This window comes from Oncorhynchus clarkii, chromosome 17 (assembly GCF_045791955.1).
Source record: "Oncorhynchus clarkii lewisi isolate Uvic-CL-2024 chromosome 17, UVic_Ocla_1.0, whole genome shotgun sequence".
Lineage (NCBI taxonomy): Eukaryota > Metazoa > Chordata > Actinopteri > Salmoniformes > Salmonidae > Oncorhynchus > Oncorhynchus clarkii.
This window is the reverse complement of record NC_092163.1, coordinates 30,872,529-30,893,205: the sequence shown is the minus strand read 5'-3', so window position 1 is coordinate 30,893,205 and position 20,677 is coordinate 30,872,529. Positions and strand designations below refer to the sequence as shown.

At 41.1% G+C, this 20,677-nt stretch overlaps 1 protein-coding gene across 1 annotated transcript in view; it reads right to left on the bottom strand.

Moving 5' to 3' along the window:
- Nucleotides 1-20,677, bottom strand: part of LOC139370689 (protein tyrosine phosphatase receptor type T) — a 435,744-nt gene that overhangs the window by 63,951 nt on the left and 351,116 nt on the right. The window contains exon 16 of the mRNA XM_071110314.1: nucleotides 5,909-5,938. Coding sequence (XP_070966415.1) covers nucleotides 5,909-5,938 — 30 coding nt within the window. The remainder of the gene's footprint in view (nucleotides 1-5,908; nucleotides 5,939-20,677) is intronic.

The following is a 20,677-nucleotide window of genomic DNA, read 5'->3' as shown; positions in this document are numbered from 1 at the left end:
TGTCTGTTTGTGTGTGCGAGCGAGCGAGCGTGTTTGTGCGTCTGTGTTTGTATGTGTGTGAGAATTTTTTTTCTGTAATCATTTTGCCATCATTATTTCAGGCAGACCTTTCCTCCAATTTACAATGTACTTGTACAGCTGTGCTTCAAATTTCAAGCATTGATTGGTGGCTATAGTGCTATTCTTACTTTGAAAGTGGGCATAGGAGGAATGGTAGTGGTGTGGAAGAAAAATAGAAGAGTCGCAGAGATGAGGACATGGGGCTCTTGTATTAACGAAAAGGAGTGAATGATGGAGGCAGAAAGAAGAAATATACTCTAACAGGCTGACAGATAGAGGGAGATATTGGGAGTGAACTAGAAAGGGAAAAGAAGGTGTGATGTAGTGTGGGAGAGAAAAAAAGAGAAAGCCACATATCATCTTTTGGGTTCATCATATTTTATTAAAATATGAACCAGCAAAAAAAACAATACAACGAACGAAAAGCTTCGTCGTGCAAAATACAGGCAAACAAAGACAAAATCCCACAACAGAAGGTGGGAAAAAGGGCTGCCTAAGCATGATCCCCAATCAGAGACAACGATAGACAGCTGCCTCTAATTGGGAACCATACTAGGCCAACAAATAAAAAGAAAACATAGATATACAAAAACTAGAGTACCCACCCTAATCACACCCTGACCTAACCAAAATATAGAGAATAAACAGGGAACTCTAAGGTCAGGGCGTGACAGTACCCCCCCCCCCCCCCCCCCCCCCAAAGGTGCAGACTCCAGCTGCAAACCTGAACCTATAGGGGAGGGTCCGGGTGGGCATCTACTCTTGGTGGCAGCTCCGGTTCGTGACGTAGCCCCCGCTCCCTATGCTGATCCCTCCACTTCTGTGGATCCGGACTGTGGATCGTCGCCGGAGACTCCGGACCGTGAATAGTTCCTTGGAGGAACCGGATCGCGGATCATTGCCGGAGGCTCTTAACTGGGAACCCCCGCTGGAGGCTCCGGACTGGGGACGGTCGACCGGAGGCTCCGGACTGGGGACGGTCGACCGGAGGCTCCGGACTGGGGACCATCGACCGGAGGCTCCGGACTGGGGACCGTCGACCGGAGGCTCCGGACTGGGGACCGTCGCCGCAGGCTCCTTGCCATGGATCGTCAATGCAGGCTCCGGGCCATGGATTATCACTGGCTTTGTGCCAGGGATCATCACTGGAGGCTTCGGACCATGAATCATCACTGGAGGCTTCGTACGTGGAGCCGGAACAGGTCTCACCGGACTGAGGAGACATACTGGAAGCCTGGTGCGGGGAGCTGCCACAACACGTCCTGGCTGGATACCCACTTTAGCTCAGTGAGTGTGGAGAGCTGGCACGGGACGCACTGGGCTATGAAGGCGCACTGGAGGCATAGTGCATAGAGCCGTCGCAGGATATGCTGGGCCGTGGAGGCGCACCGGAGGTCTGGAGCGTAGACCTGGCACAACGCGTCCTGGCTGAATACCCCCTGCAGCACGGCAAGTGCGGGGAGCTGGCACAGGCCGCACTGGGTTGTGCTGGCGAACTGGGGATACCTTGCGTAGAGCTGGCGCAGGATATCCTGGACCGAAGAGACGCACCGGAGGCCAGGAGCACTGAGCCGGCACAATCCGTCTTGGCTGAATGCCCACTCTAGCACGGCAACTGCGGGGGAGCTTGCACAGTGCCCACCGGGCTATGGATGCGCACTGAAGGCATGGTGCGCAGAACCGGATAACACGGTGCTGGACTGGTCACTCGCTCCCCACGGTAAGCACGGGGAGTTGGCTCAGGTCTGAACCTTGACTCTGCCAATCTCCCCGTGTGCCCCCCAATTTATTTTGGGGGGCTGCCTTGTGCTTGCTTTGTTAATTTAACTTCTCGTATCGTCGCCGTTCCGCTTTCGCTGGCTCCATCTGCTCCTTCAGACGGCGATACTCCCCGGCACTTGTCCAGCGTCCTGCCCCCTCCAGGATTTCCTCCCAGGTCCAGTCCTCATGACCACGCTGCTTCCTCCGTTGGTGGTGGGATCTTCTGTAACGTACGTCGTTAAGGGTAGACCAAGGCGCAGCGTGATTTGGGTTCATCATATTTTATTAAAATGTGAACCAGCAAAAAAAAAAAAACAATACAACGAACGAAAAGCTTTGTCGTGCAAAATACATGCAACCAAACAAAGATAAGATCCCACAACAGAAGGTGGGAAAAAGGGTTGCCTAAGTATGATCCCCAATCAGAGACAACGATAGACAGTTGCCTCTAATTGGGAACCATACTAGGCCAACAAAGAAAAATGAAAACATAGATATACAAAAACTAGAGTACCCACCCTAATCACACCCTGACATAACCAAAATATAGAGAATAAACAGGGATCTCTAAGGTCAGGGCGTGACAGTTCTCTAGTGTGCAGCACACCATTTCGTCCTCTTTGCTATGGGTCTGATTTCTCTCCCTCTCTACACTGTCTATATGGCCTTCTGTTGTCTCTAAACATGATTGCTCCACCACATTTTATAAGGCGAGCATCCAATCTTTAAATATTGAACTAGCTCAATAAAATGTATGTAGTGGAGTTATTATTTACCTTAATGTATACAGGTATGTCAATTCAGAACTAATTATTATTTATGTCCAATGGCAACCTGTCATGTGTGCGGACCCTAATTCATCTGTAAGTTGTCTTCGGCCCAGCACTTCTTAAAACAAGTGATGTGCATTTAACTACACAAACTCCCATTCCCAAATCTAGGCTTCCATCATATGAAGAACCTTCGATAATGTAATGATGTATAGCTTAAGAGGCCAGGAGGCCTCCCTATCATGTCTGTCTGTCTTTTATCATAACAAATCAGTGCTCAGATTCCTCTCACTTCCCTTCCTGCCATCGAAAGGTCAGCGATATCTCCTAATTACAAGAGTTCTCTCAATTGTTCAGCCTATTGGATATTCCTATAATAGACTAATTTAAATGACAAATTCCTTGCATATTGGTAAGTGGCAAAGAAGTAAAGATAATCCATATTTAATTAATGTCAAACCAACACTTCATTAAAAGTGAGGATGGCCTGCATATCATATTGTGCTTTATGGTACTGGCTTTGCTATTTATAGGTTGCACCTCCATCACTTGCGTTATGCCATTGTTATGAACGTTCTTATGCCATTGTTATAAACGTTCTCAAGCCGCCCTCTATCGGCGGTGCCCTAAAGTGGTGATAAACCCAGTCATTCTGGACAGAGGCTAACTACTGTTTAGTCTAAATTAAATTGCCTGGAAATATGATTGCATTGCTAAAGTAGTCAAATATTTGAGTAGGAAACAACTTTGCCAGCATTATCATGTCGTCAAATTTACTTTAGACAGATGACAATGTTGTTATTAGCTAGCAAAGTTCGTCAAAAAATAGCTAGCTATGCTAACATTAGCTAGCTAAAATCCGGTGGCCTCCCCTCAATCTTAGCTAGCTAGCGTTATACTGCATCTAAAGTCAATCTGGTGACATCAAAATTATGACAAAAGCTTTTCCTACTAACTGTTAGCCTCCTTTTGAATGTCATTGTATTTCCAAGCCACTAATGCACTTGTGATGAAATCTTCATCAGCGCTCATTGACGATGCATTGAGTAGAATGCTCAGTCTGAAATCAGTCCAGAACTAACATTCAAAACAATATTGTGATGAAACATGCAACCCACCAAAACTCAAATTAGAGATGGGCAAAAGAGCTTTTAGTTTCAGGGCAGTGGAGTCCTGGAACTCCTTGCCAAAAGGTTCCAAAAAAACTTGCCAAATAGTTGTCTTAAGAGACTGATTCATAAAATGTCTTGAGCGACTAGAGTGGTTCTAGGAGCTTATTGTAGTCGCAAGCTCTCAATATGTTACTGTATGTTGTACTTAAATTCATATGTGCACATTATGTATGTGGGTGGGGGAGGGGAAGGCGTAATATGTACAGATAATAGGAATGTGGTTATTTGTGTTTTTATGCTTTTACTTTGCTTTTGTTGTTTTTCTAATTTCTGTATGTTTTTTTAAATATTTTTTTTTACATTTCTTAAGGACTCTTGGAAGATTAGTCATTGGGCTAAACAAGATCCTTATAAAACAAAATAAATTACAAATGTGTTATATCATTGGTCATACAAGAATATCAGATCTCATCTGCTTCTGACATCCGACACATCATACAAATTATAATGTAAAACTCTAATATTCAATTTGATCACAGGAAAGCAGTTATATTACATTCGTCTTATAATGCATGTGTAGGACATGAAGTATGCTCACCGAGAAACATATCCAGCTAAGTTTTGTAAATGTTCATTACAAAACTCCTTTGAGAGACAGTGAGTAAGCGGCCAGCCCTGTGGGTGAGGTGAGTAAGTCAGCATGCGCTTTAGCAGGATGGGTGACGCGGATGGGTCTTCACAGCATGGTTAACATGCAACACTCACTCAGTCACTTGCGCGCGCGCACGCACACACACACACACACACACACACACACACACACACACACACACACGAAAGGGATAAATAGAGGTCTGAAGGAATGCCTTTTGGAAAGAGTTAGTGTGTGAATTAAGTAATCAGGTTTCTTGTTTTGTAACTTCTCATGGCATTGGAAAGTAAGACTGAAATCTCAGAATGGGTGATGCAAATCGTTTTAGGGCTGTTTTTCAAGCAAAGACTTGCTTACAAAATTAAGAGTCGTGCAAAGATTGAGGCTAGTATATTTTATTCTGTGAAACACTATTGTAAGGACCCCAAAGAGAAGGCTCAAAATAGAGAAAGGTTTGACTATATTGATATTGTTAACAATATTAATCATGTGAATAGGAAAATGTTGATTCAACTACATGTCCGAGAAGAATGTCTCAGTGTTGTGGCCTTTAATAGCCTGTGGGCCTCCTACTCAACCTGCAAGACTGCTGCTCAAGAGTAACGGCTGCTCCAGGCAATGGCTGCTGGGAATGGATGCATCAATGCATCAACATTTCAAGAGCTTCAAGGAAAAAATAGATACAGCTGCAGAACTGTGTTTTCCAAAACCCTTTAAATGCTTGAAACATCCCAGATCCATGCTTCTGTACACTCGGCAATAAGCAAATTAAACAATTCATACGTTTTGAAATGTAGCCTGCATTGTAATAGCCATCAATTTAATTCCATATATTAATCGTAAAGTAGTAATTTCTTTGAGGGTTAAAGATTTCTGGCAGTTAAGTTTTCATGATTACTGTTTTGCTATGTTAGGAACTGAACATTGATATGTCTACTGCAGTTAAGCATTTTCGCTAAAGACAGGAAAGTGGTCTTTGCACCATGCAGATATAAACTACATAAAACCTTGAGAAATTGGGAAACTATTTTCAACTAGCAGCAGTAATAATAATGGCAAACAAGATGTGCAATCTCTTTGCAGCATGAAGCAAAAAATGAAAGGTCTCCATAGAAACACTATTTGACCATGGGCTGATGTCCTGGGCTGATGCTTAGTATAATATACACGCACAGCTTGTTATTGACTCCCCATCACAAAAATTCCTACAAAGGACAAGTTACAAAACATTATACATGGCTGAAGATGTTCTTTTTGTAGGTGCTGAGATGCTTTGTCCACCATGGCATTTCTGATTGAGAAAAAAACATAGTATTGAAGAACTGGCCATGAAAAAGGCCCTAGATCTAAACATTAACACTAACTCTAGTTGTAGAGTCTGTTGTATTCAATTTTGTTCCATAAACAGTAACTGAACAAGTGTATGTCTATAGGGCTAAGAGGGGGAATTAAAATAGGCTCAGTGGTTTAGTAATATAAGAACATGAGAAACAATGATAATAAAAAAGATAAATATCAAAATTGGGAAAGGGTCTTTCCTTAATGCTACTTACAGGTAATAAGAGTAGGAATATGCATTTCTTCTGAAACATGAAGGTAGACCAGTGGGACAAAATTGAGCACCCAAAAAAGGACAAACAGATTACATTAGTTAGTTCTTTAGCACCCAAGGAGAGCTGATGGAGAAAAATGTCAAGAACGGGTTAAAGACATTGATTTGCTGCTGGCCTCGTTTTTTTTTGGTCTGCCTGTCTGTCTACAGTCTAGTTCTAGTTAAACCAACCTTCCCATTAAGCTCTGCATGTGCCTATGGTCCACCAGTCTATAGTAAAGGCTGGACAATTGGGTGCTCCGATACAGTTGCACATATAACCAACAGTACGCTACTCAAACCCCTGCAGCCATTTCATCAAAGAAGAAAATACACATAATTCACCCGCATTTAAAGAAGAAATAACACATCTGGCTCCCAATAAAATTGAAACTCCTTGAGAGATGGAATTGTCTGAACAGAGAGTGGGTGGCTGGGGAAACAAAAATAGGAGAGTAGGGATGGGAGGAGGAGTGGGAGTAAGAGGAAGGGGGTATGTTTTAATGACATACTGTTCAGCCATTCTGTTTAGTGAGATGGAAAGAGAAAGCGATGCTACTGTTGACACTTTGACTGCTTTAGGAACTAAATCAAACCTGAGTGTTGAAATTAGAGTAGGCTTGCGTGTGTGTGCATGCATTCTGTTGGATTTCTCTAGGAAGGGTTCTTTTGAGAGGTAGAACAATCACAAATGACATGCAGCGAGCAGTGAGGAGTTAGCAAGCAGAGATGAGACTGAAAAGCAGATGGTATCTGTTGTTTCTTTTAAAGGTTTGTAGTTCCCAAACGTGTTGACATCAGATATATCAAAGGAGTAAATGTGTGACAAATACCTACAGCATTCAGCACAACACTAGTCTGTTCATAATAAGCAGCAGTGTGTTTAGCAGTCTTTTTTTTATACAATTTGATACCCACTAACTACTAGTTTTCTTTAAACAGGCACAAACTTCAGCTAACTTTAGTCACCGGTAGCTAACAATCAATGGAAGTGATAGGGGCAATTGTAAAACAATTTGTAAATGGCCAAATCACCTTCATGCAACATCAAACCAAATATAGAATTAATTTCAGTTGACTTGGCCATGGAATTTTGACAATTGCCCCTATCACTGGGAAAAACCCAGTGGTGGTTAAGACGTGTCGATATCCAAGGTCTTAAAGGATATAATCAACATAATAGAGCTGTATGTACTGCAGTCAGATATAGTATTTGATTCAATGGAAAATTAGCCTCCAATCCTTTCCTCTGTTTGACAGTCCTGTTAATAAGTTTGCGGTCACTTAGAAATGTCCTTGTTTTTGAAAATAACATCAAATTGATCAGAAATACAGCGTAGACATTGTTAATGTTGTAAATGACCATTGTAGCTGGAAACGGCAGATTTTCTATGGAATATCTACATAGGCACACAGAGGCATGCAGCATCCCAGAGTCGCCTCTTCACTGGTGACATTGAGACGGGTGTTTTGCGGGTACTATTTAATGAAGCTGCCAGTTGAGGCCTTGTGGGGCATCTGTTTCTCAAACTAGACACTCTAATGTACTTGTCTCCTTGCTAAGTTGTGCACTGGGGCATCCCACTCCTTCTATTCTGGTTAGGGCCCGTTTGCACTGTTCTGTGAAGGGAGTAGTACACAGTGTTGTATGATATCTTCAGTTTCTTGGCAATTTCTCACATGGAATAGCCTCCATTTCTCAGAACATTAATAGACTGACAAGTTTCAGAAGGAAGTACTTTGTTTCTGGCCATTTTGAGCCTGTAATCAAACCCACAAATGCTGATGCTCCAGGTATTCAACTAGTCTAAAGAAGGCCCGTTTTATTGCTTCTTTAATCAGAACAACAGTTTCAGCTGTGCTAACACAATTGCAAAAGGGTTTTCTAATGATCAATTAGCCTTTAAAATTATAAACTTGGATTAGCTAACACAACGTGCCATTTGAACACAGGAATGATGGTTGCTGATAATGGGCCTATGTGGAAATCAGCCGTTTCCAGCTACAATAGTAATTTACAACATTAACAATGTCTACACTGTATTTCTGATCAATTTTATGTTATTTTAATAGACAAAAATGAGCTTTTCTTTCAAAAACAAGGAACTTTCTAAGTGACCCTAAACTTTTGAACGGTATGTTTTCATCCACAACATGAGACACATTCATATGTCTGGTATACAGATACTGTCTGGCCTTACTTTGTTTTCAATGGGGCTCATTTATAATTTCCATAAAATACTGTATGTAAAATTTGTCCTCCCAATTTGTTCAGCTCAAAACATAAAACATCAATAGTGATGAAAACCTTGTTTCAATTATATTCCACCCATGTCTGGATTATACATTTAATAAAAAAAAAACAAATAGCACTTTTATTGATACACGTGATCTAGCAGAGGTAAATGGCAAATATTAACCATGTATGCTGTCTATATTGCTTGTAATAGATTTAAGTCATCGAAGAATTAATTACGTAAATTGTTATAGCTGTATTGTTTTAAAAACAATAATGTTATGGGTCCATCAGACCTTCGAACATTGGGTGCATAACAAAAACGAACACCACACAAGGGTTAAGACATGAAGGTCAGTCAATACGGAAAATATACTTCAAAGTTACTTAAAATGCAGTTGCAAAAACCATCAAGCGCTATGACAAAACTGGCTCTCATGAGGCCCACCACAGGAATGGACAACCCAGAAATAACTCTGCTGCAGAGGATAAATTCATTAGAGCTACCAGCCTCAAAAATTGCAGCCCAAATAAATGCTTCAGAGTTCAAGTAACAGACACATTTCAACATCAACTGTTCAGAGGAAACTGCGTGAATCAGGCCTTCATGGTCGAATTGCTGCAAAGAAACCACTACTACTAAAGGACACCAATAAGAAGAAGAGGCTTGCTTGGGCCAAGAAACATGATCAACGTGTCTTTTGGTCTGATTAGTCTCCGCATGTGTGGTTCCTACCATGAAGCATGGAGGAGGTGGTGTGATGATGCTTTGCTAATGACACTGTCAATGATTTATTTAGAAATCAAGGCACACTTAACATATATGGCTACCACAGCATTCCGTAGTGATACACTATCCCATCTGGTTTGCGATTGGTGGGAGGCTGTGTAAGGGCTATTTGACCAAGAGGGAAAGTGATGGGGTGCTGCATCAGAAACTGGCCTCCACAATCACTCAATCTCAACCAAATTGAGATGGTTTGGGATGAGTTGGACCACAGAGTGGAGGAAAAGTATCCAACAAGTGCTCAGCATATGTGGGAATTCATTCAAAACGGTTGGAAAAGCATTCCTTATTAATCTGGTTGAGAGTATGCCAAGAGTGTGCAAAGCTGTCATCAAGGCAAAGTGTGGCTACTTTGAATCTACATTTTATTTTTAATCGTTTAACACTTTTTTGGATACTACATGATTCCATGTGTTATTTCATGTCTTCACAAGTATTCTACAATGTAGAAAATATTTAAAAGAAAGAAAATCCCTTAAATGAGTAGGTGTCCAAACTGCTGACGAGTACTGTATGTTCATGCAAAAAAAGGCAGGGCAGTCAAAAACATAACTCTATGGAGCTGGAAACAACACTGAAATTGTGAAAATGATAATATACATTTGAGAGTAAGAGCATTCCGGTCTTTGTCCTGTTGGAAAGTAAATCTGAGAACCTGCTTCAGACTGCAAACAACATTAGACTTGGGAGAAGATTTACAGTTGAAGTCGGAAGTTTACATACACTTAGGTTGGAGTCATTAAAACTTGTTTCTCAACCACTCCACAAATTTCTTGTTAACAAACTACAGTTTTGGCAAGTCGGTTAGGACATCTACTTTGTGCACGGCGCAAGTCATTTTTCCAACAATTGTTTACAGACAGATTATTTCACAATTCTGACCACTGTATCACAATTCCAGTGGGTCAGAAGGTTAGATACACTAAGTTGACTGTGCCTTTAAACAGCTTGGAAAATTCCAGAAAATGATGTCATGGCTTTAGAAGCTTCTGATTGGCTAATTGACATCATTTGAGTCAATTGGAGGTGTACCTGTGGATGTATTTCAAGGCCTACCTTCAAACTCAGTGCCTCTTTGCTTGACATCAAAAGAAATCAGCCAAGACCTCAGAAAAAAATTGTAGACCTCCACAAGTGTGGTTCATCCTTGGGAGCAATTTCCAATCGTCTGAAGGTACTACGTTCATCTGTACAAACAATAGTACACAAGTATAAACACCATGGGTCCACGCAGCCTTGCTGCGAAAAGTGCAAATCAACCCCGGAAGCAGCAAAGAACCTTGTGAAGATGCTGTTGAAAACAAGTACAAAAGTATCTATATCCACAGTAAAACGAGTCCTATATCGACATAACCTGAAAGGTCGCTCAGGAAGCCACTGCTACAAAACCGCAATAAAAATCCCAGACTACAGTTTGCAACTGCACATGGGGACAAAGATCATACTTGTTAGAGAAATGTCCTCTGGTCTGATGAAACAAAAATAGATTTTTTTGGCCATAATGACCATCGTTATACTTGGAGGAAAAAAGGGGAGTCTTGCAAGCCAAAGAACACCATCCCAACCGTGAAGCACGGGGGTGGCTGCATCATCTTGTGTGAGTGCTTTGCTGCAGGAGGGACTGGTGTACTTCACAAAATAGATGGCATCATGAGGTAGGACAATTATGTGGATATATTGAAGCAACATCTCAAGACATCAACAGTTAAAGCTTGGTCGCAAATGGGTCTTCCAAAAGGACAATGACCAAGTATACTTCCAAAGTTGTGGCAAAATGGCTTAAGGACAACAAAGTCAAGGTATTGGAGTGGCCAACACAAAGCCCTGACCTCAATCCTATAGAAATGTTCTGGGCAGAACTGAAAAAGTGAGTGCAAGCAAGGAGGCCTACAAACCTGACCTAGTTACACCAGCTCTGTCAGGAGGAATGGGCCAAAATTAAATTCACACAACTTATTGTGGGAAGCTTGTGGAAGGCTACCCGAAACGTTTGACCCAAGTTAAACAATTTAAAGGCAATGCAACCAAATACGAATTGAGTGTATGTAAACCTCTGACCTACTGGGTGAAAGAAATGTGATGAAGGAAATAAAAGCTGAAATAAATAATTCTCTCTACTATTTTTCTGACATTTCACATTCTTAAAATAAAGTGGTGAACCTAACTGACCTAGGACAGGGCATTTTTACTAGGATTAAATGTCAGGAATTGTGAAAAACTGAGTTTAAATGTATTTGGCTAAGGTGTATGAAAACTTCTGACTTCAACTGTATGTTAATGCAGCGTGTGAACAGTTTATTTATTTTTTAAATATGGAAAAAGACAATGTGACCTCATCCCAGGCTGCGTCTCAAATGGCAGCCCATTCCCTATATAGTCCAGGGCCCATAGAGCTTTGGTCAAAAGTAATGCACTATATAGGGAATAGGGTGCCATTTTGGATGCTACCCCATAACAAGGGCTGGTTAATGGCCCCAGAGTAATAGGCATCTGTGGATAAACACAAGGTCATGGAGTACCCACTCGCTGGAACAAGTGGAAGAACTGCATAACTGCTTTAGCATCTAGGAGCAACCAACCTCTGTCTTTTAATGTAAACTTTGCAAAGGTTTGGTTCAAGTGTCTATGTATGTAATGCTATGAACATGATCCTTTGTCTTTGTGTGTGTTTATTTGTGTGTTTGTGGGAATTTTTACTAGGATTGAATGTCAGGAATTGTGAAAAACTGAGTTTAAATGTATTTGGCTAAGGTGTATGTAAACTTCAGACTTCAACTGTACATTCCACCAAAGATGCTTCTACAAAGTATTGACTCAGGGGTGTGAATACTTATGTAAATTAGATATTTCTGTATTTGCAAAAAAAAGTCTAAAAACACTTTTCACTTTGTCATTATGGGGTATTGTGTGTAGACGGATGCGAAAATATATTTAATCCATTTTGAATTCAGGCTGAAACACAAAATGTGGAATAAGTCAAGGGGTAGCAATACTTTCCGAAGGCACTGAACAACTTTAAAGGTTATACTATGTAAACATGACACAGAAATACCATTGCTGTATAAACACATCGAACGCACATGCTACGCATCCATATGAATTGTAAACATTTAATTATACCACGTACGCATGCAAACATGCAGTGACTGAATGGACACTTAACTCACTCCGCCCATGTTGGGTGACCACATGTCCCGGATTGTGCCAGAGTCCTGCATTTTGGCCCTTTGTCCCACAACCAATCAAGTCCCACATTTCATCAACAAATTAAAACATCTAATTACAAAAAAAGTTAGATTTGTCCCGTATTTCAGTCAGACATTCTAACCTGTTTCTTTTGCAGTCACGATATATACACCGAGTGCACAAAACATTATGAACACCTGCTTTTTCCATGACAGACTGACCAGGTGAACACTATGATCCCTTATTGATGTCACTTGTTAAATTCACTTCAAATCAGTGTAGCTGCAGGGGAGGAGACCGGTTGAAGAATGATTGTTAAGCCTTGAGACAATTGAGACATGGATTGTGTATGTGTGCCATTCAGAGGGTAAATGGGCAAGACAAAAGATTTAAGTGCCTTTGAACGGGGTATGGTAGTAGTTGCCAGTCGCACAACTGCAACGCTGCTGGGTTATTCACGCTCAACAGTTTCCCGTGTGTATCAAGAACGGTCCACCACCTAACGTGGGGTGCACCTCAATATTACCAAGGTGTTCTTGATGTCCAGTACACTCAGTGTATATCATAAAGATATGGTACTAGTGATGTTAAACCCTTCTCCAATCGTTGTTGAGATCTGATATTCTGCGCAGCGCAAGACTAGATGTAGGCCAATGTCATATGGTCAAACACATTTGTCAAATCCTTTTGGTCTAATGATGCATTTACATCATGTCGGAAATTCGGGACCGCAGAGTTAAAATGAACGGAAATTTGCGTAGCGCTTCCTATTGGTTGATTCTGGTACCTCCCAAATGGGAAACTTGGGATCCGACTCTTCCGCCTAGGTTAGCGAGTTTGAGTTTCCGACATGACATGAACGCGAATTCCAGCTAAACTTGGAGGACAGTTAACTATTTACAAAAAAATGATGAGCTAAAAACGTAAGAAAATAGCCATATAAGGTGATTTTGTCAAACCTGTGAGGCTCTCCATGTGCATTAGTTGCTTATTCAAAATATGTGCTGCTACTTCTCTCAATATGGCTTTCCTAATTATTTTAAATTTCCTGAGACAAACCAGAAATGTTTCCTTTGCTAAATATTCCCAGATTTTCATAAAAACAGCCACACGTGGTCTGTCATTTCTGTATCACCAAATTTTGTGCGAGGCAAAACACATTGTAGTAGCCTGCTTCAATTAGCTTGTTGGGTGCAGTGGTATTTCTGTGTGTGTGTGTGTGTGTGTGTGTTGCAAAAATCATCCCTTTGTCCGGCATTTTAAATGTGATCGCTCTGAGCCCATGACTGAATGGCCTTGCAGAGCATTCATCTGTAATCTTAACTGCCTACGTTTGCACCAAGGCACCAATAAATTACTAATTGTATTTGGTTACACCGTCTTAATGTTCTGAAAGGTATATTGTCTGGACTAAAGTGGTATTGAATGTGAGGATTTGAAATTGGAAAAAAGGAGTATTGGTAGGGCGATGGGATCTGCTAAGGACGCGAGGCTGAAGTTCATAGTTTTGGAGAGTCGGTGTGGGTGAGGATATTTAAAATACATTTTGTTTACGGAGAAATATTACAAGGGGTGGAGTGCTGCCGGAGCTCAGAGGAGCAGCAGTCTAACTTTTTTCAATTTGAGAATACACTGATCTAGTAAAACAATGGTAAAATTCTAAATACATTTTATTTAACTACCACTAAAATTCCATCAAAAACAATAAAATGACAAACTAAATAAATATGTATAGCAGCCTAGAGGAAGGTAAATGGTGGTTTCTTCCCTGTCTTCTCTCTGGTGGTGGCGAGAATGATGAAGAACTATAGGCGACAGCAGAGGCCTGTCAGAGGCTTGACCACCTTGATGAATCAGAACGTTGAAAAAACATTTCACTTCACCGTGTGTCTGCCTTGATGTTCATGAAACGCCATGGACCCCTCTTGCACAGTGGAACCTAAAACAATATGTGACCACTTGGTTACGGTGACACCGTTCTGCCGAGGACTCCAAACCAGAGTGGCCACCGCAAAGCCCAAGTAGACTGACCTGCTTGTTTGTCATGATTCATACGGTGACACCGTTCTGCCGAGGACTCCAAACCAGAGTGGCCACCGCAAAGCCCAAGTAGACTGACCTGCTTGTTTGTCATGATTCAATTCATAGCTTTAGATTATAATAGGATAGACTCACTATAACAAGCTTCTAGTTGAACCACAAAGACACAGACTCATGCCTATAGGTGAATAAATATGTGTGTATACGAGAGGCATAGTTTAGAGTAATGAATACAACCCACTCACCAAAAAAAGTGCTATTGTGGTAAACACTTAATGAATCCGAATTAGTGCACCACTCCAAATAGGTTGTGACATTATTAGTGAAAATTACTAGTTTGACATAGAAAGTGGAGCAGAGTTAAGCCTTCCTCTTGGTGGGTAAGTGCAGGTAAAGAGTAACAACAGTAGCTGCAAGGCCAGTTCATTGTTGCACCAGGGGGGTTATGCAACCCAAAACAACAGAATATGAATGAAAACCCTTACTGAAAGGTGTACTTATAATGCAAGACATAAAATTCACTATAGATCATTGCAGATAATGTATCTAATATTCAACTGACAATGCATAGGAGGCTAGGTAAAAAATATCAATAATAAGTCAACGAATAAGACTGACATTGAGAGTGGCATTTTGTACAATCACAGTGATGCAGAACAAAAGCTAGAAATCCAAAATGGTGCAATCGACAGTGACGGTCTGAGTATCAAAAAGTAATGGCCTCGTGAATTTTCGTGCATGTGTTGGACATGAATGACGTATCTGATCACAGATGAGTCCCAACAAAAATGGTGAGGCACAATCTCAAGATGCGTAGCTAAAAATAAACATACAATACCCCACACTCAGAGTTCTCCATGTGTGTATCTCTCTAGCGGGCGCAGGCCAAAAGAGGAAGAAGATAAGAGAAGGGTGTGAGACTAGTATTAGAAAAAGAGTGGACAACAGTGGTGGATTTGATCAAGTCAATAACTGGTACAGATGATTTATTAAGACGTTTTGTTATACCAACATATAACGTATGTCTAGAGATGAAGTATAGATATTACACCTAAAGGCTAAATAGTCTATTTCAACTGGAAATGCATGCAGAGGAATTCAGATGATTAGAATGATTGCGTTGACCCTAAAGCTTTCATTGGGATGAATCAGCTGAATAATGAATATTACACCTGCCCTTATATGTTGATACAGTTGAAGTCGGAGGTTTACATACACTAAGGTTGGAGTCATTAAAACTAGTTTTTCAACCACTCCACAAATTTCTTGTTAACAAACTACAGTTTTGGAAAGTTGGTTAGGACATCTGCTTTGTGAATGACAAGTAATTTTTCCAACAATTATTCACAGACAGATAATTTCACTAATAATGCACTTTATCACAATTCCAGTGGGTCAGAAGTTTACATACACTACATTGACTGCGCCTTTAAACAGCTTGGAAAATTCATGTCATGGCTTCAAAATCTTCTGATTGGCTAATTGACATTTCAGTGAAGTTTGTACCTGTGGACCTATTTCAAGGCCTACCTTCAAACTCTTGACATCATGGGAAAATCAAAAGAAATCAGCCAAGGCCTCAGAAAAAAAACTGTAGACCTCCACAGGCCTGGTTCACCCTTGGGAGCAATTTCCAAACACCTGAAGGTACCACATTCATCTGTACAAACAATAGTACACAAGTATAAACAGCATGGGACCACGCAGCTGTCATACCGCTCAGGAAGGAGACGCGTTCTGTCTCCTAGAGATTAACGTACTTTGGTGCGAAAGGTGCAAATCAATCCCAGAACAACAGCAAAGGACCTTGTGAAGATGCTGGAAGAAAGAGGTACAAAAGTATCTCTATCCACAGTAAAAGGAGTCCTATATCGACATAACATGAAAGGCCGCTCAGCAAGGAGGAAGCCACTGCTCCAAAACCGCCATAAAAATGCCAGACTACGGTTTCCAACTACACATGTGGACTAAGATCACACTTTTTGGAGTAATGTCCTCTGGTCTGATGAAACAAAAATAGAACTGTTTGGCCATAATGACCATCGCTATGCTTGGAAGAAAAATGAGGAGGCTTGCAAGCTGAAGAACACCATCCCAACCGTGAAGCACGGGGGTGGCAGCATCATGTTGTGGGGTGCTTTGCTGCAGGAGGGACTGGTGAACGTCACAAAATAGATGGCATCATGAGGAAATAAAATGATGTGGATATATTGAAGCAACATCTCAAGACATCAGTCAGGAAGTTAAAGCTTGGTCGCAAATGGGTCTTCCAAATGGACAATGACCCCAAGCATACTTCCAAAGTTGTGGCAAAATGGCTTAAGGACAACAAAGTCAAGGTATTGGAGTGGCCATCACAAAGCCCGGACCTCAATCCTATAGAGCATTTGTGGGCAGAACTGAAAAAGCGTGTGCGAGCAAGGAGGCCTACCAACCTGACTCAGTTACACCAGGAATGGGCCAAAATTCACCCAACTTATTGTGGGAAGCTGGTAGAAGGCTACCTGAAACATTTGACCCAAGTTAAACATTTTAAAGGCAATGCTTCCAAATACTAATTGAGTGTATGTAAACATCTGACCCTCTGGGAATGTGATGAAAGAAATAAAAGCTGAAATAAATCATTCTCTACTATTATTCTAACATTTCACATTCTTAAAATATAGTGGTGATCCTAACTGACCTAAAACAGGGAATTTGTACGAGGATTAAATGCCAGGAATTGTGAAAAACTGATTTTAAATGTATTTGGCTAAGGTGTATGTAAACTTCCGACTTGAACTGTATATGGGTATGTGCATGATAATAAGATGGTTAGAATTTGGCAGGGACTCTTACTCGCCCAGCCATTGGGATCAGAGGTGGCCATTCACAAATTAGCGGGTGACATAAGCAAACAAATCTTGTAACTACATGCATAATTAACATGGGGGGCTTGGCTTGAAATTTAATTGGTTAAGTTAAATGTCAAATGAAGTGGCTGTACAAATAGTGCTCTCCCTCCACTTCAGCCATCTCAGTCTAAACTGCCAAAGTCAACACTGATTTCAAGTGGAGGAGAACCAGCTCTTCCACGCGCGCACAGACACACCGACTGGGACAACATGTGCACCTGTCCAAATGGAGAGAAGGATTGGGCCTAGCTGGTGTTGGTCTGGCACTCAACCACTGATTGCACATGAAGGTTGTCTGTGCATATGCCATCACAAAACTGCAATGTGCGGATGTATTCTGTGATTTGTTACTACAATAAACCTCTACTTTATAATACATTTAGTCTGATGTTTTTAAAGAAAAAAAACACATTAAGCCCCAAGAGAAAAATCTTTGAATTTCTACAATTCTCTACAATACTGTTGAGAAGCTATGTGGAGTAGTTTTGAGCGGTTAGCGAAATTCCAAAGCCACAAATGGTGAACATTCCATTGTCTCTGTCAAGTCCACATCAATAGAAAAAAGGGGTTACGATGAAATAACATCATATTGAAGTTGTGTGTATTTCTTAGTTTTTATTTGATGACTTATTATTATTTTTCATTCCTTAAAGTCCTCATCTCATCTCTGCTCAGGCAGTAGCAGTCAGCCAGCCCATCTTTTGTTATCTGTGTGCGCCCCATACTGTACTGTCTTTAGTCATCCTGTTTAGCTAGCTTGCCTAACTACGCTGCCGTTCTGTCTGACTAAATAATTTAACTAGTAGAAAAGGCATACTTCCCTGTAGGTCTAAGCCCTTAGATCGCAATATCTACTAAGCTAACATATGGAATTGTTTTAAGGCGGTCATCAAATGTATTATTTAACCATTTGATTTTGAGGTATAAAAAAAGGGCATTTACTACAAATTCATAAATGGCAAAACCAAAAGTATGATAATAAGGAACAAGGTTCTGAGACACATTTCTGTAAAATGTAGACATATGTTTGGTCACTTTTTGCAATTTTTACAGCCTGGTACTGGGTCACTTTCAGATGACTCCACTGAAGCTTGTGTGGTTGTAGAGCAGAACAACCGACATGTTTGTGTTTGTGAGTGATATTGGTGACAGTTTGTAGGTCCAACGGTGCAGTCTGGACAGTTGGTTTTGTGAGAAGACCTCTTCGAAATGAGAATGTCCACGACAGAGTTCAAGACAACTGCCGTAAAGCTTGTGGATATTGTAGAGTCAAACAACTGACACTGTCGTGTTCGTGAGAGTCTAACCTTTCAATATCAGTGACATACAGTATTATAGTTCATAGCTCACACAGTTCGGGTTGGACAGACAATTGTGACGATTTTCTTGTCCAGATCCTCCGCTTTCACAAGCCCCATGTCAATCAGCTCTAGAGGGGTTTAATGAAGGCTCTCTGTTCCTCTCTTCATTGTGTTGTGTGCATTCCTCTCCCATACGGTCTGTGTGTATCTATAACCTAACATAGCAGGTGTAAAAGTGTATACGTCCAGAGATCTGTATATAATGACGAGAAGCTGATGTCTCCGCTCTAACAAAGGGAGTCGTTATCCTAAAGCCGGGAAGGAAGGCGACAAGCTTAGGGCCAAAATAAGCCAATAGAAACACAGGTTTTTTTTGGGACAGATTTTGGCAACAGTGAAACCTCTAGTTTCCCCTATTTGTCTTTGTCGGAGCCAGGGGAAAAAGCTGCAATGGATTATGGTCATTGTAGTTAATTACCACGTTTCTGTGCTGAACTATGTTAAATATTTGCTTAATGAAAATGTATCTCCCATCATGGAGATGGCCCATCATCCGACATATTTCTTGGCTTGATTTCTCTCGTGAATGATTTGTTTTCTCGCTAGAGAAACGGTGATTTGGGCTCACAAAAAAAACTAAATGGAATTCAAGTAATTGAACCGACATTGGTCAATTAGTTGTTTAATAACCAGGAAAGAAATGTCATGTTAGTTCATCCTTAAGAGTCCATTGACGCACCCGTGTAACATCATACAACAATAATCTGCCAGTTTAAGCTTGAGATATAAGTATTTTTGCATGGGCTGTGTCTCAAACCCCCATATCCGCCTATACAGTGCCTTGCGAAAGTATTCGGCCCCCTTGAACTTTGCGACCTTTTTCCACATTTCAGGCTTCAAACATAAAGATATAAAACTGTATTTTATGGGGAAGAATCAACAACAAGTGGGACACAATCATGAAGTGGAACGACATTTATTGGATATTTCAAACTTTTTTAACAAATCAAAAACTGAAAAATTGGGCGTGCAAAATTATTCAGCCCCCTTAAGTTAATACTTTGTAGCGCCATCTTTTGCTGCGATTACAGCTGTAAGTCGCTTGGGGTATGTCTCTATCAGTTTTGCACATCGAGAGACTGACATTTTTTCCCATTCCTCCTTGCAAAACAGCTCGAGCTCAGTGAGGTTGGATGGAGAGCATTTGTGAACAGCAGTTTTCAGTTCTTTCCACAGATTCTCGATTGGATTCAGGTCTGGACTTTGACTTGGCCATTCTAACACCTGGATATGTTTATTTTTGAACCATTCCATTGTAGATTTTGCTTTATGTTTTGGATCATTGTCTTGTTGGAAGACAAATCTCCGTCCCAGTCTCAGGTCTTTTGCAGACTCCATCAGGTTTTCTTCCAGAATGGTCCTGTATTTGGCTCCATCCATCTTCCCATCAATTTTAACCATCTTCCCTGTCCCTGCTGAAGAAAAGCAGGCCCAAACCATGATGCTGCCACCACCATGTTTGACAGTGGGAATGGTGTGTTCAGCTGTGTTGCTTTTACGCCAAACATAACGTTTTGCATTGTTGCCAAAAAGTTCAATTTTGGTTTCATCTGACCAGAGCACCTTCTTCCACATGTTTGGTGTGTCTCCCAGGTGGCTTGTAGCAAACTTTAAACAACACTTTTTATGGATATCTTTAAGAAATGGCTTTCTTCTTGCCACTCTTCCATAAAGGCCAGATTTGTGCAATATACGACTGATTGTTGTCCTATGGACAGAGTCTCCCACCTCAGCTGTAGATCTCTGCAGTTCATCCAGAGTGATCATGGGATTCTTGGCTGCATCTCTGATCAGTCTTCTCCTTGTATGAGCTGAAAGTTTAGAGGGACGGCCAGGTCTTGGTAGATTTGCAGTGGTCTGATACTCCTTTCATTTCAATATTAACGCTTGCACAGTGCTCCTTGGAATGTTTAAAGCTTGGGAAATCTTTTTGTATCCAAATCCGGCTTTAAACTTCTTCACAACAGTATCTCGGACCTGCCTGGTGTGTTCCTTGTTCTTCATGATGCTCTCTGCGCTTTTAACGGACCTCTGAGACTATCACAGTGCAGGTGCATTTATACGGAGACTTGATTACACACAGGTGGATTGTATTTATCATCATTAGTCATTTAGGTCAACATTGGATCATTCAGAGATCCTCACTGAACTTCTGGAGAGAGTTTGCTGCACTGAAAGTAAAGGGGCTGAATAATTTTGCACGCCCAATTTTTCAGTTTTTGATTTG